General features: G+C 41.2%; 2 protein-coding genes across 8 annotated transcripts in view; both read left to right on the top strand.

Moving 5' to 3' along the window:
• LOC117432616 (uncharacterized) overlaps positions 1-23217 on the top strand; it is a 119783-nt gene that overhangs the window by 47395 nt on the left and 49171 nt on the right. The gene's annotated exons all lie outside the window — the stretch shown is intronic.
• LOC131723120 (GTPase IMAP family member 8-like) lies at positions 2435-4243 on the top strand. Its single transcript, XM_059016556.1, has 3 exons — positions 2435-2497; positions 2952-3024; positions 3384-4243. Coding segments are annotated over exons 2-3 (672 nt in total). The 5' UTR covers positions 2435-2497; positions 2952-3023; the 3' UTR covers positions 4055-4243.

The following is a 23217-nucleotide window of genomic DNA, read 5'->3' as shown; positions in this document are numbered from 1 at the left end:
AAGATCGTGTATTTTAGATGTATATGTTAGTTAAATGTTGATGCCAAGTGTAAAATAAAGATTCAAGTTCCATGTATTTTTTCACAGAATTATTTGTTGGATTACCAGATTTAACGTGGCAGCTAAATGTTGACTTGCCAAGTGTAAAAAAAAAAAACTAAAGACTGAAGAATAATATGCTAGGGACGATTTATAGTATAGCTTTGAAACATTAGCCCATATTAAATACATGAACATGTTTTTCTGAGAATCCTTTTAAATTAAGTCACAATGTATGTAACTTACATTTATTCGAGACAGTTGGAACACTGGAGAAAGCTATACATTGTCGAGTTCTAAAAATTCGACATTTTACATAAACTCGTTTAATATTCTCGACCTTTTGAAAACTTCAAATAATATGAAGAAATCTGATTTCTGAACTCAAAAATCAACTCGAAAAGTAAAACTCAGTTTTAATAAACGTAATTTAAAGAATCACTGTTCCTTTGCATTACACACTTAATTAACATACATACATTCTATAAATATAATACTGTGTTCATCTAGTGTTACCTTTATTATGTCATGATAATGGCATACATAGATCATTTGGATCCTAATATCAAGTAATTACCGTTTACATGCATACAACTGTAGCAGTGTAACAAACCCACCGATGATTGAATTTTAGTATTGTCCTGCACTGCTAACCACGGGATCATCCGCAGCTTTTTTGTTCGTTGCATGACCCAAAGTGCAAGATAAAAAAAATAAAAAAATAATATAATAAATACAAAACAGAATGTGCACAACCCAAACTGATTATCACCCGTGACACAGGCACTTTAAAAATACTAATTTATTTGAAATGATTTTGCTCTGTGAGCTTTTTCCAGTAGTTTTTATTTGGAAATGTGGATTCGTTGAATAAATTGCTCAGTTGTAATGTTATTTCTCAGCTCTGTATTTGCAGTGAAGATTGGACTCTGGAAAGGAGGCAGAGCGCTGTGTATTATTTGAACATTGTTTTGGTTAAATTTGAAGCAACTCATTTGGTCACCGAAGGGCATATTTGTAGCCCCACAGAGCGAGAGGGAGCCTACAGCACAACAGCCGGGCAAACCTCAGCAAGCATTGCACTTGCTGCTGAGGGGAGCACCGCGAAAGCAACTTGTACGTCATCGTCCGCTGAGTCCAGCACAACCCAACGTCCAGACCAAGAAAGGGGAGCCCGTCTCCAATGACCGAGGGAGAGCGGCTCCAGTCTCCAGAAAGAGGGAGACTAATTGCTGCTCCCGCCTCCACCACTAGAGGGAGACCACCTGCTACTCCATTTTGAAGGACATCTGTCCATTTAAACCAGGGCTTCTCAAACTCGGTCAAATGTTACAGCTAACTTGAAATATACAACTGTTCAAGAGCTGAAAACAAGCAAAAAGGTCTAATTAAGCAAATGATCAGTTCAATTAAGGGTCTAGTTAAGTAATTGAGAGTTCGCGGGGTCCCCAGGACCGAGTTTGAGAAGCCCTGATTTAAACTGATGCATTGATTCCAAATAAAACACATGTCCATGTTGCTCAGTTTATTCATAATCATATGAAAAAGGAATGTGTCACAAACACTGAGTATAAAGTCTCACACGTGTGAAAGAATGACTAAAACTGACCACGGTTGCATTGTCTATAAATATTATTATTATTTATTATTATTATTTATTTCTTAGCAGACGCCCTTATCCAGGGCGACTTACAATCGTAAGCAAATATATTTCAAGAATGACAGTACAAGTAATAATACAATAAGAGCAAGATAAATACAATGACTTTGGTTCAAGCAAGTACAAGTGTGACAAAATACAATTCAATAATACAGCAGATAACAGTGATAGTTACATCAGGATATGATTAAATACAAAATATCACAGCAGTATGGAGTAGTGGTCACGGCTCTGGACTCTTGACCGGTGGGTTGTGGGTTCAATCCCCAGTGGGAGACACTGCTGCTGTACTCTTGAGCAAGGTACTTTACCTAGATTGCTCCAGTAAAAACCCAGCTGTATAAATGGGTAATTGTATGTAAAAATAATGTGATATGTGAAATAATGTATAATGTAATATCTTGTAACAATTGTAAGTCGCCCTGGATAAGGGCGTCTGCTAAGAAATAAATAATAAAAAAAAATACTACAGATTAAACACTTGGTAGATTACGGTACTCTGAAGTACAGGATTAAATGCAGTAAAATAGGGAGCAAATAAAGCGCATTTAAGGAAGGGTGATAAGTGTCCCAGGGGAAAAACAGAGGAGTTCTACAGGTGCTGTAATTAAAGTTAGGTAAGCTATATGTAAGGCTGCATTTCATTTTTTTACATATAGTCTCATCGTAATATTTTTACTGCGCATCAACCTGAAGTGGGCGGCGCTAGAACTAACCACAGAACATTTAAAGGAAAGCACAGCTAGCGTTTTATTGCGCTGTAGCAGAAAAAGACAAGGGAGCACAGCTGCTGTTAAAGTGAGTATTTGTACAGCAATTGTATTTGTTTGTTTATTTATTAGAAGAACGTAATAACCACGATTCGAAACCTATTTAGTTTAATAAGAATGAATAATTAACAATTAGAATAACAAGAGTATTTTGTAGTGCATGTATAAGAATACGGGTGACGGGTTAAAGATTCTCCAGATAGTTGGAGCTTGGAACTTATATATATATATATATATATATATATATATATATATATATATATATATATATATATATATAATATATATATATTGTTTGCAGATTAAATCCACTACTACTATTAGTAATATATTTACCTTGAGACGCCTTGTTGGCATGTAATCTTTCATGTTTATACTGTATGTTAGGATTGATTTACGTATTTGCTATGCATTTATGTAGACTTTATCTTTGTTTTTTCAAGCATGCTATAATAGTTCCGAATATTTATATTTCTGTACAGCAAAGAAAGACAGAAATAAAGGCAACATAAAGAACTGGAACAACCAGAGAAGAAATATAAAAAGCCCTTAACAGTAAGTTCAATTATTTCTTTGGAAATGTCAATATTCTTCCATTAAATCTCTTGATCTCGATATCATTTAGTGCAGGATCTCGTGAAAGCTGAAGTCATTACTTCTGTTTTCCTGAGTTAATTTCTCAGGATTTCGACAGTACAGGTCGTTTTGTCGAGATCATGAGATAAATATAATTCAGGAAAACTGGATCAATGACTCAAGCCGCCATGCTATTCAGCAGCTAAAGTGAAAAGATCAAATAATGAGGTATTTAAATTGTTTGTATAATATTTATCATTTTTTTAAAACAATTTAGGGGGAATAATTTTTTTAATACATAGAAATAACTTTTTTTTTTTTTTTTTTTTTTTTTGCAGTGTCTGAAAACACAGATGCCCTCTACAGTCCCTCAGAGTTGAGGCTGGTGCTGGTTGGAAAGACTGGAGTTGGAAAGAGTGCAGCAGGAAACGCCATCCTGGGAAAAAAACAGTTTAAATCTTCATTCAGCGACTCCTCAGTAACAAAGTACTGTGCGAGGGGAGAAGAAGTTGTTGCAGGGAGATGTGTTGTTGTGGTCGACACTCCAGGCTTGTTTGACACAAAGCCTGAGGAGTTTCTTAACAACGCTGACAAGGACCTCAAGCAGCTGGTAGAGTCGTGTGGGAACAGGTTTCATGCAATCAATGGAAGAGACCTAATGGATCAAAAGCAGGCCAAAGAACTTCTGGAGAAAGTAGATGAAATGGTGAAAAGAAATGGTGGATGCTTCTCCAATGATTTGTACGAGCTAGAGGAGAAAAGAAGGGCAGATGAAGCGAGGCACCAGAAGGAAATTGAAGAGCTTAGGAAGAAGAATGAAGAGGAAGTGGAAAAGGCAAAACAGGCGAATGTAGCAATGGAGATAATAGCAAAGATGCAGGAGGCGCATATGAAGCTAATCGCCATGTTGATGGAACACATGAATAAGATAAACGAAGATCATATGGAATTTATGACAGCACAGCTCAATAACTCACAGGCAAAGGAATGCAACTGCTGTGTATCATAGTGTAGTGGATTTCCCTCAATACGTTCTTGTGCCATGTTTCCATGTGTGACAGGAGTGTAAATGCATTGTTTAATTATACTTTTATATTTTGTGATTTGGGGGTGCGGCTTTGAAAAGTACATAACCAGCAATAGCTTTATTATAATGTGGGAAGCTGTTTGAAGTGAAATACAATAAAAGGCTGAAAAATATAACTGGATTGTGTTTCATATTGTCACCCTCACACTGCTTTTTATGTAATTACAAGTATAGAAGCCTTCCTTGAGACTAACAGCTGGTTTGCATGTGTGTGTTGACACCATGGTTAATATCGCCCTGCGGTGACTATACACAGTAAGATAACACACTTTACTGGAGCGCTGGAAACGGCGCAGTTCCAACTAAATTAATCCCATGACCACACTGACTACCATTAAACTATTAAAACTTTTTTTCAGTTTTTTAAAGAAAGACCAAAATTAAAACGAGTTAGTTTTGTCCTCAATATAAACAAGGTACAGGAGTTCTGTTAAATGGAGAGAGTCCAGTCAGCTAAACTAAGGAGGAACTTCAAGATACCTTTAAACAGCACACACACATTCTCACACAAGCACCATCCCAATGCTGGTCATAGAATCAGTATTTTATTTTTTAAGGTAATGAGACTGGATTTTGTTCAACTGTAATTACGTTGTTAATAATAAACAAAACACACATGATAAGGTGAATTAGAAAGTTAATTGAAATCGATGTGGAACATAAAGAATATACATTTAAACTTTAATGTTGAGGTATGTTTCCCGCTAAGGACTCTCAGACTTTATCGTTTCATATAAACAATAGGAATATATATGTTTAAGCAGGAATAATAATAGTAGTAGATAATATTCATTAAAAATGAGAAGCAGGTAATGTTATTTTTTATTCTGCTACACTTTAACATCATTTCAGACACATCAGAATATTATAAATGCAATATCATGCATTTTCATTAAAATTCAGGTGGCAATTTTTCTATTTGTGTTTATTAAATAAAGTGTGTTTTATTTATTGATTAAAAATGTTTCCTGGCTTTTTAGTGCCTTCCTTACTTCCTTAGCGATTGTTGCTACCTGCTTCTAAACAACACAGCTTTCTCAATCTTTTCTGCGCTAACTTTGTTTACAAATAGGAAAAAACAATTATTTACAAAAGGGATAGAACTCCCTCGGATCCGGGAAACTGCAGTTCTTTGTATACGACAGCAAGCTTGGTATATTGAGACAAAGCTGAAGCCAGTGAACTTAAAACTTACGATGTTGATTTATGGTTCCTACCAAATTGATTTTCAGGCCATATCGTTTCATATTGCAATGTGCTTCTATTTAAAGGCCACATAAAATGGTTCCTGTTTTAAACTCAAGTTGAAAAAAAAGTATTTAGAAACTGTGTTACTCACATTGATATTTATTTAGTTCTTATTTTCTTAAGAGTTATAGGGGTCTTGTACTAGGGTTTTGTAATAGTTCCACTACTAGTAATGGGAAAGGATAAAATAATTACATGGGGGAGTTTTATACAGCCTTTATTACCAGAGCAAGCTGTATGTCTGTAGGTAAGAGCAAGTGTAGAAAGCTGTCTGTACTTCAGACACCAGGTTTTCAATAAACAATCTAGAACTGCACATAAAAGTGCAGAGATATACATGGTTTATGAACAAGCAACTAAAAATAACCATATGACTGGCAAGAGATAAGCATGCCTAATCAATATGGCCCATGATTTTTAGACAGCTGCATTTCACTTCACTTTACAACCTTGCATGTTATTTTATAACATTCCAGCAGACTAGTTAATCTTCACAAGGCAACTCATGTATTAAACACACTTTAATTGGAAAATAAAAACACAAATTGACCTCCCTTCTTTAATATAATCCCTCATGTGTGTTAGCCTTAATTCTTGTCATACAATATGATCAATAAAAACAGTTTTTATATGTATACCAAACTTATTATTTTAAAGTATTTCAATCAATAGCTTTTAAATCTAAAGGTCATATAATGTTTGATTATGAGACCCCATATGTACACATTTCATTTGTCTGTTTCACTTGGTAGTTTGTCTGTTTCTCAGAAAACCATATTTTCATACTCCTCCTCACATGACCCTTTGCTGTATTGTCAGCCACCTTAAGTTAATGTGAAAAAGGACCTTCTGTCAGACGTAACAATTGCAAAGCATACGACATGGTTTATTTAGATTTCAAGAAAGCTTTTGACAAAGTCCCGCATAAAAGATTAATTCTCAATCTGAACGCAGCAGGGATTCAAGGAAATGCATGCACATGGATTAGGGAGTGGTTAACATGTAGAAAACAAAGTACTGATTAGAGGAGAAACCTCAAAATGGAGCGAGGTAACCAGTGGTGTACCACAGGGATCAGTATTAGGTCCTCTGCTATTCCTAATCTACATTAATGATTTAGATTCTGGTATAGTAAGCAAACTTGTTAAATTTGCAGAGTACACCAAACAGGAGTAGTGGCAAACACTGTTGCAGTAGCAAAGGTCATTCAAAATAATCTAGACAGCATTCAGAACTGGGCAGACACATGGCAAATGACATTTAATAGAGAAAAGTGTAAGGTACTGACACAGGCAATAAAAATGTGCATTACAAATACCATATGGGAGATAGTGAAATTGAAGAAGGAATCTATGAAAAAGACCTAGGAGTTTATGTTGACTCAGAAATGTCTTCATCTAGACAATGTGGGGAAGGTATAAGAAAGGCCAACAAAATGCTCGGATATATTGTGAAAAGTGTTGAATTTAAATCAAGGTAAGTAATGTTAAAACTATACAATGCATTAGGAAGACCTCACCTGGAATATTGTGTTCAGTTCCAGTCACCTTGCTACAAAAAGGATATTGCTGCTCTAGAAAGAGTGCAAAGAAGAGCAACCAGAATTATCCCGGGTTTAAAAGGCATGTTGTATGCAGACAGGCTAAAAGAATTGAATCTGTTCAGGCTTGAACAAAGAAGACTACGCGGCGATCTGATTCAAGCATTCAAAATCCTAAAAGGTATTGACAATGTCGACCCAGGGGACTTTTTCAACCTGAAAAAGAAACAAGGACAAGGGGTCACAAATGGAGATTAGATAAAGGGGCATTCAGAACAGAAAATAGGAGGCACTTTTTTACACAGAGAATTGTGAGGGTCTGGAACCAACTCCCCAGTAATGTTGTTATGTGGGTAGGCCCCTGTTATTATTTATGTACGATTTGTATTTGTGTATTATTATCTATAACAAAAACATTGTCAATGCAAAAAAACAAGTTAGAAAAACGCAACAGCCGTTTAAAGGGGTGATATCAAACACAAAAGCCCAAGTTAGGAGAAGCAATTAGGCCAATCTTGTCAAGCATCAAGCAAATAGGCACACTTGGAAAGGTGCTGGGGTTCAAGATTCACACAATTCTTGCTTCTAACTTGGCGCCTTTCTTTGACCGCTTTGCTCCACTTGAAATGCGCAGTGGCACAGCGGGCTAAGGTCGTGTGCTCTTCAAGAACGTCATGTTGCAAGTTCAAACAACTGGAAATGCTCTTTGTATGGCTTGAAGTGACTGAGACACACACTCACACACTGAGACACACTCACATACACTGAGACTGTGTGTGTTGTAGTGTGTGTGTTTCTCAGTGTGTGTGTCTCGGTGAGTGTGTCTCAGTCACTTCAAGTCATACAAAGAGCATTTCAAGTGGAGCGATAAAGTGGAGTATATATATATGTATATTTATGAGATATATGTATATATTTATATACTGTATGTGTGCATTGCACAATTATTATTTTTACTTGTTATGTTTAATAAACATGAAGTTCTCAAAGTGTCCTTTAGTTTGCATCTTTCAGGTTGATCAACTTTACCAGCAATACTGAAAAGTCTCTCTACTTTATTATGAGCATTATTATTGAAAAGTGTTTAAAATTGAAATATTTTTGAAGCTTTCCCATGATTTGAAATTCAAATGCAAATTATTATATTTCAGAATATACAAATGCCAAGTCAAATGCAAATAGTTCAGCAGATTGCATTTAAATTATTATTATTTATTTTTTTAGCAGACACCCTTATCCAGGGCAACTTACAATTTTCACAATTATATCACATTATGTTTACATACAATTACCAATTTATCCAGTTGTTTATACTGAATCTAGGTAAAATACCTTGCTCAAGGGTACAACAGCAGTGTCCCTCACCCGGGATTGAACCCACAACCCTCCGGTCAAGAGTCCAGGTATAATGAGGTATAAACACTGCTGTTTAGGAATGGAGCACTTTTTTTACTATACACACATGCTATTTACATACAAACGTTTCACACGTCTGTGGTTTTACAGACGAGGCTGAAGTTGGCTTCTTATTCACCAGCTTCTCATTCACCAGCTTCTGATTCGCTCAGCTTTTAGTGCATAAATGTACTTGTCTATGTTGAAGAAGTAGCCTTGAATTTAACTGGTTAAATCACTTTGGCCCACCAATTTCTCTGCCTGTACCTGACAAGGGGCAACCCCAATGCAAGCCCCACTTGTATTTAGCCTGGCTCAACATGGTCAACAAGGAGCAAACATGCCGCATATGCCAATTGCACAGCTTCTTCGCTGGAAAAAGCCTTGCATTTAAAGGGTTAAATCACTTTGTGCCGCCGATTTCTGTACTTATTCAACGTAGATACATAAAGAGCGAATAGGAAGCTGAGCGATTGGCATATATGGCATGTTTGCCTGCTGTTCTGCCCCAATAAACCACATTGGGCCAGCCTAAATCCAGGTGTAACTTACAGTAGGGGTGCCCCTCGCCAGGTACCTGCAGAGAAATCAGCGGCCCGACATGATTTAACACGTTAAATGCAAAGCTACTTATTCAAGGTAGATACATAAATAGCGAATCAGAAGCTGAGCAATTGGCATATGTGGCATATTTACCCGCTGTTCTTCCCCAGTAAACCACGTTGGGCTGGGGTAACTACAAGTGGGGCTTGCAGAGGGGTTGCCCCTTGTCAGGTACCGGCAGAGAAATCAGCGGCCCAACATGATTTAACCCGTTAAATGCAAAGTTACTTCTTCAACGTAGACAAATACATTTACGCACTTACAAGCCAGTGAATAAAAAGCTGGCGCATAAGCGAACTTCAGCCTCGTGTTTTACAGTGTAAATGTATGAGAAGAAGACAGACGTATCCATAATACAGTCAAATTTAATGTCACTTCTGTTAATGTCACACTCTGCTTATTCTCATCAAATTGAAATGTCCCGGCCCGAATATAATGCATGCTGTGACTTTGATGTTTTGTTTTTAAAATGTATTTTGTCATTCAAACTTGTTTAGTTTTAATCAGATTTGTGTGCTTGTTGTTTTTCAGCAAACACATTTAAATGACCCTTGTTTGCTACATTTTAAAAGATTGTTTTAAACATTACAATGTAAATGTTAACTCAGTAGCTACCATTAAATGTTTCAACCTCGGTGACTTTATTTGATGCGCTATTAATTTTAGGCAACTTGCAATTTTTTTACATTAAACTTGTACTTTTTATTATTATTATTTATTTATTTATTTATTTCTTAGCAGACACCCTTATCCAGGGCGACTTACAATCGTAAGCAAACATATTTCAAGTGTTACAGTAATACAATAAGAGCAAGATAAATACAATGACTTTGGTGTATAGGTATATAAATGTTAATTGCTGTGGATAAATGCATCAGCCAAATCAATTAATATGACATGTAGTTTTCTAGCTTGCTATTTATTAATTTATTTATACACTTATAATATAAACATGTATTCATTTCTACATTTAGTTATTTAAAAATATTTATTTCTAAATGTATTTATTCCTCTATGCATTTATTTAAATTATTTATTTATTTCTATCAAATAAATGATTCCTTTATTTATTTTTAATTAAACGAGGAACGACAATTTATCAGAGATCAGAGATTTCGACAAGGAAGCTACATGCCACTCTTGTGTGCAATTCCATTCTATGGTATCTACCCTAACAAACAGGAAACTAGAAATTTTCACAGGAAATCGAGCTGGTCAGGCTTGGATGTAAGCTTAAAAAATAAATGTATTTCAACAACTGCGCAGTGGCGCAGCGGGCTAAGGTCGTGTGCTCTTTAAAAACGTCATGTTGCAAGTTCAAACCACAGTATCCCCCCACTGCGTTATGTGCTGTTTTAAAACATAAATAATTAGTTTAATATAAATGGTGTGGATATCAAACTGCTTGCATTCCCTGGTTTGTTTTGATGTTGACCAACATGTGGAATCACAGGATTGGTAGATGTCCAGTTATTTAGCTTTCTGTTTGAATAGTCGCTACACACACTTAAAAAGTAGACGGAAGAGGAGAATAACAATTTGACCTTAGTTTGACGACTTATATCTTATTGTGTATAAGAGGTATGTACGTTTTTTTTCGCCTGGGGTCGCTGGCTCTGCTTCGCCTGGGGTCGCTGGCTCTGCTTCGTCTGGGGTCGCTGGCTCTGCTTCACCTGGGGTCGCTGGCTCTGCTTCGCCTGGGGTCGCTGGCTCTGCTTCGCCTGGGGTCGCTGGCTCTGCTTCGCCTGGGGCCGCTGGCTCTGCTTCGCCTGGGGTCGCTGGCTCTGCTTCGCCTGGGGTCGCTGGCTCTGCTTCGCCTGGGGTCGCTGGCTCTGCTTCGCCTGGGGTCGCTGGCTTTGCTTCACCTGGGGTCGCTGGCTCTGCTTCGCCTGGGGTCACTGGCTATGCTTCGCCTGGGGCCGCTGGCTCTGCTTCACCTGGGGTCGCTGGCTCTGCTTCGCCTGGGGTCGCTGGCTCTGCTTCGCCTGGGGTCGCTGGCTCTGCTTCGCCTGGGATCGCTGGCTCTGCTTCGCCTGGGGTCGCTGGCTCTGCTTCACCTGGGGTCGCTGGCTCTGCTTCACCTGGTGTCGCTGGCTCTGCTTCATCTGGGGTCGCTGGCTCTGCTTCACCTGGGGTCGCTGGCTCTGCTTCACCTGGGGTCACTGGCTCTGCTTCGCCTGGGGTCGCTGGCTCTGCTTCACCTGGGGTCGCTGGCTCTGCTTCACCTGGGGTCGCTGGCTCTGCTTCACCTGGGGTCGCTGGCTCTGCTTCACCTGGGGTCGCTGGCTCTGCTTCGTCTGGGGTCGCTGGCTCTGCTTCACCTGGGGTCGCTGGCTCTGCTTCGCCTGGGGTCGCTGGCTCTGCTTCACCTGGGGTCGCTGGCTCTGCTTCACCTGGGGTCGCTGGCTCTGCTTCACCTGGGGTCGCTGGCTCTGCTTCGCCTGGGGTCGCTGGCTCAGCTTCGCCTGGGGTCGCTGGCTCTGCTTCACATGGGGTCGCTGGCTCTGCTTCGCCTGGGGTCGCTGGCTCTGCTTCGCCTGGGGTCGCTGGCTCTGCTTCACCTGGGGTCGCTGGCTCTGCTTCACCTGGGGTCGCCTGCACGCCGTCGTAAAGTGTAGTTGGTGAGGATGGATTTAAATCTCCATCCCAATAAAGCTCGTGGGAATGTGGCTTGAGCTTTAATAAGGTCATTGTTTAACAGGTAATTAAGGCTCCAGCCATAGTTAAAAGACACACTCCTGGCTCAGAGCAGAGAGTTGTGAGGAGAGTGAAGGACAGTAGGAGCGAATGCTACCAAGCCCGCGAACAAAGGTACTTGTTTTTGTAAACGTATCATTATTGTTTGTGTTTGTTTTGTTTTGGCCCTTGTGCAAGTATTTCAAGACTGTGTTATTATTCATATTATTCACATTGTCAGTATTTATTTATTTAGTTCTTATGTTCTTAAGAGTTATAGGCTATATGAGGGTAAGCTCAAAGGTCCTATATGGGTCTTTGTGACAGAAATACAATGATTTTTGGTTGTAAATCTCCCTCCCAACCTGTGAGGGCACTAAGCAGCGAGAACAGAGTCCCTTGGACAGGCTGGTCTGACTGTTCTTTCCCAGGGTTCAAGGGAAGTCGGACAGCTAGAAAGGTGGCAAGACTCCGTTGCAATAAGGCATTGACCCGGAAGGAAAACGACATGGCAGCCGTAGATTGGAGAGGTGGTTGCACTCGTTTACCAAGGGTTCATGTGTGACAGCATAAAAGGGGATGGAGAATCACAATCTGTTAATTCGCATTGGTTTGTGTATATAAACTGAGAAGGACTGTGAGAGACCCAGTTACATGTAAAAAGTACCATGAGTGTTTTGTTTGTTTGTCTTGTAATTGTCTTTTCTTATCTTGTGCATTACTAGACGGCTAACACAGATCTGGAGCTGTCGCCAAGGGCCAGCACTAAACCAGACAACACTGCACCATTGTCACAAATATAAACCTGTATCACCCACCAGGAGCACTACTGCACGAACCCAGGACTGGTGACCGTGTCTGTATTATTGTGGGGAGGATATTGTTTATTATTTTGGGCTGTCTTTCCCATGTTATTTACCGCGTGCTTTACACATTGGTGTGTATTGCCAAGGGATTATTGTTTGGTCGCCAGACCTGGAAAATAAAATAAAAACATTTCCAAACCGGATTACAATTCTCTGTCTGCTTCTTTACCTCACTGCATCACTCCTGCACCTGTTTCCTCTCTGTCACTTTGCCACTTTGTCTTGTATTAGGGTTTTGTAATACAGAGCTCCCTCACTATAACGCGGGCCTCGAGACACACACAATATTAAAGTTACAACCGAAGAGCGTTATAGCCGGGGGAGGGGGTGGAGGGCTCCACAGGACATATAACATGTAATCAATGCTATATTTTCTTACCCCCCCAAAATAAATAACATTCTCACTCGTTGATCATTTTAAAATAGCCTGGCTAAATGGCAGTCGGAAGTTCATTTCAAAGCTACAGACAAGCAAACCAAGTGCAAGAAGCAGAGCAGGTCGGGAGAGGGGAAGAGGGAATGGGCTCGCCCCAGGGTTCCCAAGCGTCTCGTCTCCTGGAGAAAGCTGCAGCTCCTCTCACAGCAAAAAAGTCAATACATTAGGAAAGATAACTACGTAATAGGCCTAACATTTATTTAGTTTTAAAACAAAAGCTGTGTGTCTGTAGGTAAGTGCCAGTGTAGAAAGCTGTGTGTCTGTAGGTAAGTGACAGTGTAGAAAGCTGTGTGTCTGGAGGTGAGTGCCAGTGTAGAAAGCTGTGTGTCTGTAGATAAGTGCCAGTGTAGAAAGCTGTGTGTCTGTAGGTGAGTGCCAGTGTAGAAAGCTGTGTGTCTGCAGGTAAGTGCCAGTGTAGAAAGCTGTGTGTCTGTAGATAAGTGCCAGTGTAGAAAGCTGTGTGTCTGTAGGTAAGTGCCAGTGTAGAAAGCTGTGTGTCTGTAGGTAAGTGCCAGTGTAGAAAGCTGTGTGTCTGTAGATAAGTGCCAGTGTAGAAAGCTGTGTGTCTGTAGGTGAGTGCCAGTGTAGAAAGCTGTGTGTCTGCAGGTAAGTGCCAGTGTAGAAAGCTGTGTGTCTGTAGATAAGTGCCAGTGTAGAAAGCTGTGTGTCTGTAGGTAAGTGCCAGTGTAGAAAGCTGTGTGTCTGTAGGTAAGTGCCAGTGTAGAAAGCTGTGTGTCTGTAGGTGAGTGCCAGTGTAGAAAGCTGTGTGTCTGTAGGTGAGTGCCAGTGTAGAAAGCTGTGTGTCTGTAGGTAAGTGCCAGTGTAGAAAGCTGTGTGTCTGTAGGTAAGTGCCAGTGTAGAAAGCTGTGTGTCTGTAGGTGAGTGCCAGTGTAGAAAGCTGTGTGTCTGTAGGTAAGTGCCAGTGTAGAAAGCTGTGTGTCTGTAGATAAGTGCCAGTGTAGAAAGCTGTGTGTCTGTAGGTAAGTGCCAGTGTAGAAAGCTGTGTGTCTGTAGGTAAGTGCCAGTGTAGAAAGCTGTGTGTCTGTAGGTAAGTGCCAGTGTAGAAAGCTGTGTGTCTGTAGGTGAGTGCCAGTGTAGAAAGCTGTGTGTCTGTAGGTAAGTGCCAGTGTAGAAAGCTGTGTGTCTGTAGGTGAGTGCCAGAGTAGAAAGCTGTGTGTCTGTAGGTGAGTGCCAGTGTAGAAAGCTGTGTGTCTGTAGGTGAGTGCCAGTGTAGAAAGCTGTGTGTCTGTAGATAAGTGCCAGTGTAGAAAGCTGTGTGTCTGTAGGTAAGTGCCAGTGTAGAAAGCTGTGTGTCTGTAGATAAGTGCCAGTGTAGAAAGCTGTGTGTCTGTAGGTAAGTGACAGTGTAGAAAGCTGTGTGTCTGTATGTAAGTGCCAGTGTAGAAAGCTGTGTGTCTGTAGGTAAGTGCCAGTGTAGAAAGCTGTGTGTCTGTAGATAAGTGCCAGTGTAGAAAGCTGTGTGTCTGTAGGTAAGTGCCAGTGTAGAAAGCTGTGTGTCTGTAGGTAAGTGCCAGTGTAGAAAGCTGTGTGTCTGTAGGTGAGTGCCAGTGTAGAAAGCTGTGTGTCTGTAGGTGAGTGCCAGTGTAGAAAGCTGTGTGTCTGTAGGTAAGTGCCAGTGTAGAAAGCTGTGTGTCTGTAGGTAAGTGCCAGTGTAGAAAGCTGTGTGTCTGTAGGTGAGTGCCAGTGTAGAAAGCTGTGTGTCTGTAGGTAAGTGCCAGTGTAGAAAGCTGTGTGTCTGTAGATAAGTGCCAGTGTAGAAAGCTGTGTGTCTGTAGGTAAGTGCCAGTGTAGAAAGCTGTGTGTCTGTAGGTAAGTGCCAGTGTAGAAAGCTGTGTGTCTGTAGGTAAGTGCCAGTGTAGAAAGCTGTGTGTCTGTAGGTGAGTGCCAGTGTAGAAAGCTGTGTGTCTGTAGGTAAGTGCCAGTGTAGAAAGCTGTGTGTCTGTAGGTGAGTGCCAGTGTAGAAAGCTGTGTGTCTGTAGGTGAGTGCCAGTGTAGAAAGCTGTGTGTCTGTAGGTGAGTGCCAGTGTAGAAAGCTGTGTGTCTGTAGGTAAGTGCCAGTGTAGAAAGCTGTGTGTCTGTAGGTAAGTGCCAGTGTAGAAAGCTGTGTGTCTGTAGGTAAGTGCCAGTGTAGAAAGCTGTGTGTCTGTAGGTAAGTGCCAGTGTAGAAAGCTGTGTGTCTGTAGGTAAGTGCCAGTGTAGAAAGCTGTGTGTCTGTAGGTGAGTGCCAGTGTAGAAAGCTGTGTGTCTGTAGGTAAGTGCCAGTGTAGAAAGCTATGTGTCTGTAGGTAAGTGACAGTGTAGAAAGCTGTGTGTCTGTAGGTGAGTGCCAGTGTAGAAAGCTGTGTGTCTGTAGGTGAGTGCCAGTGTAGAAAGCTGTGTGTCTGTAGGTAAGTGCCAGTGTAGAAAGCTGTGTGTCTGTAGGTGAGTGCCAGTGTAGAAAGCTGTGTGTCTGCAGGTAAGTGCCAGTGTAGAAAGCTGTGTGTCTGTAGGTAAGTGCCAGTGTAGAAAGCTGTGTGTCTGTAGGTAAGTGCCAGTGTAGAAAGCTGTGTGTCTGTAGGTAAGTGCCAGTGTAGAAAGCTGTGTGTCTGTAGGTGAGTGCCAGTGTAGAAAGCTGTGTGTCTGTAGGTAAGTGCCAGTGTAGAAAGCTGTGTGTCTGTAGGTAAGTGCCAGTGTAGAAAGCTGTGTGTCTGTAGGTGAGTGCCAGTGTAGAAAGCTGTGTGTCTGTAGGTAAGTGCCAGTGTAGAAAGCTGTGTGTCTGTAGGTAAGTGACAGTGTAGAAAGCTGTGTGTCTGTAGGTGAGTGCCAGTGTAGAAAGCTGTGTGTCTGTAGGTGAGTGCCAGTGTAGAAAGCTGTGTGTCTGTAGGTAAGTGCCAGTGTAGAAAGCTGTGTGTCTGTAGGTGAGTGCCAGTGTAGAAAGCTGTGTGTCTGCAGGTAAGTGCCAGTGTAGAAAGCTGTGTGTCTGTAGATAAGTGCCAGTGTAGAAAGCTGTGTGTCTGTAGGTGAGTGCCAGTGTAGAAAGCTGTGTGTCTGTAGGTAAGTGCCAGTGTAGAAAGCTGTGTGTCTGTAGGTGAGTGCCAGTGTAGAAAGCTGTGTGTCTGTAGGTAAGTGCCAGTGTAGAAAGCTGTGTGTCTGTAGGTAAGTGCCAGTGTAGAAAGCTGTGTGTCTGTAGGTGAGTGCCAGTGTAGAAAGCTGTGTGTCTGTAGATAAGTGCCAGTGTAGAAAGCTGTGTGTCTGTAGGTAAGTGCCAGTGTAGAAAGCTGTGTGTCTGTAGATAAGTGCCAGTGTAGAAAGCTGTGTGTCTGTAGGTGAGTGCCAGTGTAGAAAGCTGTGTGTCTGCAGGTAAGTGCCAGTGTAGAAAGCTGTGTGTCTGTAGGTAAGTGCCAGTGTAGAAAGCTGTGTGTCTGTAGGTGAGTGCCAGTGTAGAAAGCTGTGTGTCTGTAGGTAAGTGCCAGTGTAGAAAGCTGTGTGTCTGTAGGTGAGTGCCAGTGTAGAAAGCTGTGTGTCTGTAGGTGAGTGCCAGTGTAGAAAGCTGTGTGTCTGTAGGTGAGTGCCAGTGTAGAAAGCTGTGTGTCTGTAGGTGAGTGCCAGTGTAGAAAGCTGTGTGTCTGTAGGTAAGTGCCAGTGTAGAAAGCTGTGTGTCTGTAGGTGAGTGCCAGTGTAGAAAGCTGTGTGTCTGTAGGTAAGTGCCAGTGTAGAAAGCTGTGTGTCTGTAGGTAAGTGGCAGTGTAGAAAGCTGTGTGTCTGTAGGTGAGTGCCAGTGTAGAAAGCTGTGTGTCTGTAGGTGAGTGCCAGTGTAGAAAGCTGTGTGTCTGTAGGTAAGTGCCAGTGTAGAAAGCTGTGTGTCTGTAGGTGAGTGCCAGTGTAGAAAGCTGTGTGTCTGCAGGTAAGTGCCAGTGTAGAAAGCTGTGTGTCTGTAGGTAAGTGCCAGTGTAGAAAGCTGTGTGTCTGTAGGTGAGTGCCAGTGTAGAAAGCTGTGTGTCTGTAGGTAAGTGCCAGTGTAGAAAGCTGTGTGTCTGTAGGTAAGTGCCAGTGTAGAAAGCTGTGTGTCTGTAGGTAAGTGCCAGTGTAGAAAGCTGTGTGTCTGTAGGTGAGTGCCAGTGTAGAAAGCTGTGTGTCTGGAGGTAAGTGCCAGTGTAGAAAGCTGTGTGTCTGTAGGTGAGTGCCAGTGTAGAAAGCTGTGTGTCTGTAGGTAAGTGCCAGTGTAGAAAGCTGTGTGTCTGTAGGTAAGTGCCAGTGTAGAAAGCTGTGTGTCTGTAGGTAAGTGCCAGTGTAGAAAGCTGTGTGTCTGTAGGTAAGTGCCAGTGTAGAAAGCTGTGTGTCTGTAGGTAAGTGCCAGTGTAGAAAGCTGTGTGTCTGTAGGTGAGTGCCAGTGTAGAAAGCTGTGTGTCTGGAGGTAAGTGCCAGTGTAGAAAGCTGTGTGTCTGTAGGTGAGTGCCAGTGTAGAAAGCTGTGTGTCTGTAGGTAAGTGCCAGTGTAGAAAGCTGTGTGTCTGTAGGTAAGTGCCAGTGTAGAAAGCTGTGTGTCTGTAGATAAGTGCCAGTGTAGAAAGCTGTGTGTCTGTAGATAAGTGCCAGTGTAGAAAGCTGTGTGTCTGTAGATAAGTGCCAGTGTAGAAAGCTGTGTGTCTGTAGGTAAGTGCCAGTGTAGAAAGCTGTGTGTCTGTAGGTAAGTGCCAGTGTAGAAAGCTGTGTGTCTGTAGGTGAGTGCCAGTGTAGAAAGCTGTGTGTCTGTAGGTGAGTGCCAGTGTAGAAAGCTGTGTGTCTGTAGGTAAGTGCCAGTGTAGAAAGCTGTGTGTCTGTAGGTAAGTGCCAGTGTAGAAAGCTGTGTGTCTGTGGGTAAGTGCCAGTGTAGAAAGCTGTGTGTCTGTAGGTAAGTGCCAGTGTAGAAAGCTGTGTGTCTGTAGGTGAGTGCCAGTGTAGAAAGCTGTGTGTCTGTAGGTAAGTGCCAGTTTAGAAAGCTGTGTGTCTGTAGGTGAGTGCCAGTGTAGAAAGCTGTGTGTCTGTAGGTAAGTGGCAGTGTAGAAAGCTGTGTGTCTGTAGGTAAGTGCCAGTGTAGAAAGCTGTGTGTCTGTAGGTAAGTGCCAGTGTAGAAAGCTGTGTGTCTGTGGGTAAGTGCCAGTGTAGAAAGCTGTGTGTCTGTAGGTAAGTGACAGTGTAGAAAGCTGTGTGTCTGTAGGTAAGTGCCAGTGTAGAAAGCTGTGTGTCTGTAGGTAAGTGCCAGTGTAGAAAGCTGTGTGTCTGTAGGTGAGTGCCAGTGTAGAAAGCTGTGTGTCTGTAGGTAAGTGGCAGTGTAGAAAGCTGTGTGTCTGTAGGTAAGTGCCAGTGTAGAAAGCTGTGTTTCTGTAGGTAAGTGCCAGTGTAGAAAGCTGTGTGTCTGTAGGTAAGTGACAGTGTAGAAAGCTGTGTGTCTGGAGGTGAGTGCCAGTGTAGAAAGCTGTGTGTCTGTAGATAAGTGCCAGTGTAGAAAGCTGTGTGTCTGTAGGTGAGTGCCAGTGTAGAAAGCTGTGTGTCTGTAGGTAAGTGCCAGTGTAGAAAGCTGTGTGTCTGTAGGTGAGTGCCAGTGTAGAAAGCTGTGTGTCTGTAGGTAAGTGCCAGTGTAGAAAGCTGTGTGTCTGTAGGTGAGTGCCAGTGTAGAAAGCTGTGTGTCTGTAGGTAAGTGCCAGTGTAGAAAGCTGTGTGTCTGTAGGTGAGTGCCAGTGTAGAAAGCTGTGTGTCTGTAGGTGAGTGCCAGTGTAGAAAGCTGTGTGTCTGTAGGTAAAGTAGTGAGTAGTGATGTGTGTTTGTTGTTCAAGTTATTAGAAATCAGGAATCAGGTGCTGAATCTGCTCTATCCCACTGTGCACATGACTGCAGTCTGCAAAGAAGCAGCAGCATTCATATCTTCAGGTTTAGCTCTCACTCCCACAGCTCTTAATCACAATGCTGGACGTCAACCCTTTCTTTGTTTTATGGGAAGACACACGATGGGAAACCTGCTTTACTGTTAAGTACATTTATGCAAAATATTTTACCATTCTCATAATTATGCTCATTTGATTTCTCCAAACATCTGAATTATATGCACATATATTTGTTATTTGCACAACAAATCTGTATTCCGAAAGTTAAGAATCAGGTCTGTTTTGGAGGATGATTGCAGGTGTTTTATAATCATTGGTCAGTACAGGCTTTTATAAAATATGATGCAGGTATATAGTGTACCTCACGGATTACAAACAACTAAATAGATCAAATAGATTCATTATGTGGTTTGCAACTTTAGAACAGAAATGTCTTAGTTGTACCAAACCTGATCATTTTAAAATCATCATTTCTTTTTTTTTGTTCGTTTGTTTTGTTATATATGCAAGGAAAGGGTTTAGTTTGCTAAATAAACAAACTCCTGGTGACTGCAAAGAGTTTGCTAAACCAGCACAGGAAATAACTTCTTTTATCATTCCACTTTAAAATTAAATTATGAATTCCACTTTCTTTTGTTTTACTTCTTTATATTTACCAGACTGTGGGAGAGTGTGGGGAATTCACTGAACACACGGGAGACGGAAAGTTTCTTTGAGAAGGATTTATTTATACACCAGGGATGCACTCTGGAGGTCTACCAGCAATGGGATTCCCCTGAGTTGTTGATACACATTTATTTACAGAAATAATAAGTCCATAATGAATAGGAGAAATAAAACAGAAAGCAAACACTGTAAACAATTACAAATAGAATGCTGCTTTAAGCAGGGTCCTGCCTCCTCCACTACTCTGCGAGGTACGATTGTTAATGACACTCTGTTATACCCTCAGTACACTATAGCAGGGCTGTCCCAGAGACTGTACTTATCCAGTATGACTTCATGGAAATCTAATCTGTCGGCTGTCTTCTTCAGCCGGGCTTGCCTGCCCTCTTTGTCGCGGCCGTTTGCTGCAGTATCAGGAAACCGACAACCTGGTGTTTTCCACTCGCTCCAGATACTGACATTTTTTTATTTACACCAGTTCCCCGAGCAGAGCTCCCCATGTGTTGTATGGAAGGGCCAGCCCAGAGGAATAACAGAACAACATTTGTATTGGTCAACCGTCCCCCCAAGAACCCGCCTCCCGACCATTCACAGAGATCCACGTGACACACCCTCATGCAACTTCTCTGTGTCATCACCATGATTGGCAGGCGGGTCCTACAGGGCTTCTGTCCCCGTCCCCCCCCCCCCCCCGGCAGGATCATGCATGCGCCCAATAGCCAGCACAGGTCTCTCCTGTTACACATCCTCCCCCTTAGAATGGCACCACCGGTCCATTCAAAAATCCTTCAGCCCCATGCCTTCCCGAGAGAAAAAAATCTGCATTTTGATGCAGTTTTCCTGCTCGGTGGACTACCCTGAAGGCATAGGGCTGCAGCACCAAGTACCAACATGTGATCCTGGTGTTGTTATCCTTCATGTAGCAGTGAAGCCATGCTAAGAGGGCATGATCCGTGACCAAGGAAAAGTGTCACCCCAGGAGGTAGTACAGACGTTAATAAAGTTTGAAATAAAGAGAAAGTCACATTTGTGTATATGAAGTTATGTAAGTGCATAAACATGAATAAATAAAGGCATGCCTGAATTGCAAAAGGGACAGGATGTCTTGATTGAGGGAGATCGGTGCTGCCTGAGTGGGTGTAACTTATTTCTGAACTGCTTCCGATGCCTTGAGTTGCCTGGTAGTAAACTGCAAGGTACTTCTTACTGGATAGGGCTAAAAGAACATTTTTACTCAACAAGCAAAACATTTAGGCCTACCAAAGCAGTTTGATTTCACATTATTATTAATTAGTCATTTAGCAGACGCTTTTATCCAAAGCGACTTACAGAGACTAGGTGGTGAACTATGCATCACAACTGCTGCTGCAGAGTCACTTCCAATAGGAGCTTGTTTGTTTTACATCTCATCCGAAGGACGGAGCGCAAGGAGGTCAAGTGCTTTGCTCAGGGTCACACACAGTGAGTCAGTGGCTGAGCTGGGATTGAACCTGGAACATCCTGATAACAAGCCCCTTTCTTTAACCCCTGGACCACCAAGCCCACATTATGCATGGGATTGATTTAAACAGGCGTGTGCTAACAGAAAGACCCAATTTGGGATCAATGCGACAAAGATGAATAAGCAAACGAGCTGATGTTAGGTTATTATCATAATACTGGTTCCCTGAAATAGAAATGTAAGCATTACAGAATGGGATATATCTCTTATAGCCCGAATTTCCGTAGCACTTCTATCAAATCTGCTCCTTAAGAACCCTGTATGTGTCAGACGTCGTCTCTGCTCCCAGGAGATAAATATGACTGTCGCATTAGGGTCAGTGGCATTTCCTCTTCAGTCCTGCTGCGTTGGAGTGAACACAGCAACATTGAAGTGTAATGGTTACATGTCTATTCCAGGGAACCCGGGTTATAATAATAACCTAACACTCCCTGTAAAGTACGAAATGTAACCATTACTAAATGAGATACAATACCCAAGCCGTCACCAGTGAAGGACTTGCAGCACCGACATGATTGAGACAAAATAAGCTAATTTTTGTTTCCAAAATATCTAAACGTTCTGTTCTATAGGAACTTTAATAGGAGCAACTGCAGGGAAAGGGCACTCCACAGATATGCAAGTACAGTATAATATGCATGAGAGTTTCTGTGTGACAAAACTCAAGTTTCAGATGAAGAGAGCTGTTAAAATGATGGGTAACTTTACATGTGCAATGCAGGCCCTTCAAGTTTCATTTGTGATCTTTTATTTAAACTCCACCATTATCATTATCAAGAAACTTTCATGATTACTGTGCACTTTCAGTTTCGATTTATTTTAAAATCTACCATTTCCCAGAAATGCATGTTTTGTTATTATGCAGGAAGCAGCTGTGATCATATCTTCAGGAAGCACAGGTTTGGCACTAACTCCCACAGCTCTTATTTACAATGCTGGATGCCAAGCCTTTGTTATGTGGGAAGACACATGATGGGAAATTGCTTTAGTGTTAAGTAGTGTTAAGCAAAATATTAGACAAAACATATATAGGTAACATGGATACAAAATACCCCAGTCTCATAATGATGCTCATTTGATTTCTCCAAACACCTGTATTATCTACTCATGTATGTAATCTGTACCTAACCATGTGATTGTTATTAGCAGAATAAATGTGTATTCCAGTTAAGAATGTGTAAATACATTGTGAGGCTCCTCACTGGCCCTGGCTGCTTTCTGCTTCACACAGGCTTGCTTCAGTGTGCTGCCTTTCTGACTGATCCTGACAAGGCAACTAACGTATTAAACATATTTTAATTTGGAAAAAAAACACAAATGGACCACCCTTCTTTAATATAATCCCTCATGTGAATTAGCCTTAATTCCTGTCATACAATATGATCAATCAAAACAGTTGTTTATATGAATTTAAATACATATGATTGCTACTCAAACTGGGGGTGTACTTGTTTTAAAGCATGTATTTCTGACATTAGTAAATCTGTATAATTGTGTGTATATATATATATATATATATATATATATATATATATATATATATATATATATATATATATAGTGCCTATAGAAAGTCTACACCCCCTTTCAAAATGTTCACCTTTTGTTGCATTATAGCCTGGAATTATATATATATATATATATATATATATATATATATATATATATATATATATATATATATATATACAGTGGCTCTCAAAAGTATTCAACCCCCTTGGACTTTTCCACATTTTATTGTGTTACAACATGGAATCAAAATGGATTTAATTAGGAGTTTTTGCCACTGATCAACACAAAAAAGTCCATAATCTCAATGTGAAAAATAAAATCTACAAATTGTTCTAAATTAATTACAAATACAAAACAGAAAATAATTGATTGCATAAGTATTCACCCCTTTTGCTATGACACACCTAAATAAGCTCTGGTGCAACCAATTGTCTTTAGAAGTCACATAATTAGTTGAATGGAGTCCACCTGTGTGCAATTAAGGTGTTTCACATGATTTCCAGTTAAATACCCCTGTCTCTGGGAGGTCCCACAGTTGGATAGTACATTTCCTAACAAAAACTACATCATGAAGATGAAGGAACATTCAAAGCAAATCCGGAATAATGTTCTTCAAAAGCACAAATCAGGAGTAGGATATAAGAACATTTCCAAGGCATTGAATATCTCTCAGAGCACAGTAAAGTCCATTATTAAGAAATGGAGAGAATATGGCACAACTGTTAATCTGTCTAGAACAGGCCATCCTCAAAAACTGAGTATATGGGCGAGAAGGGCACTAG

This window comes from Acipenser ruthenus, chromosome 53, assembly GCF_902713425.1.
Source record: "Acipenser ruthenus chromosome 53, fAciRut3.2 maternal haplotype, whole genome shotgun sequence".
In the NCBI taxonomy this organism is placed as follows: Eukaryota; Metazoa; Chordata; class Actinopteri; order Acipenseriformes; family Acipenseridae; genus Acipenser; species Acipenser ruthenus.
This window is presented reverse-complemented; position numbering and strand designations above follow the sequence as displayed.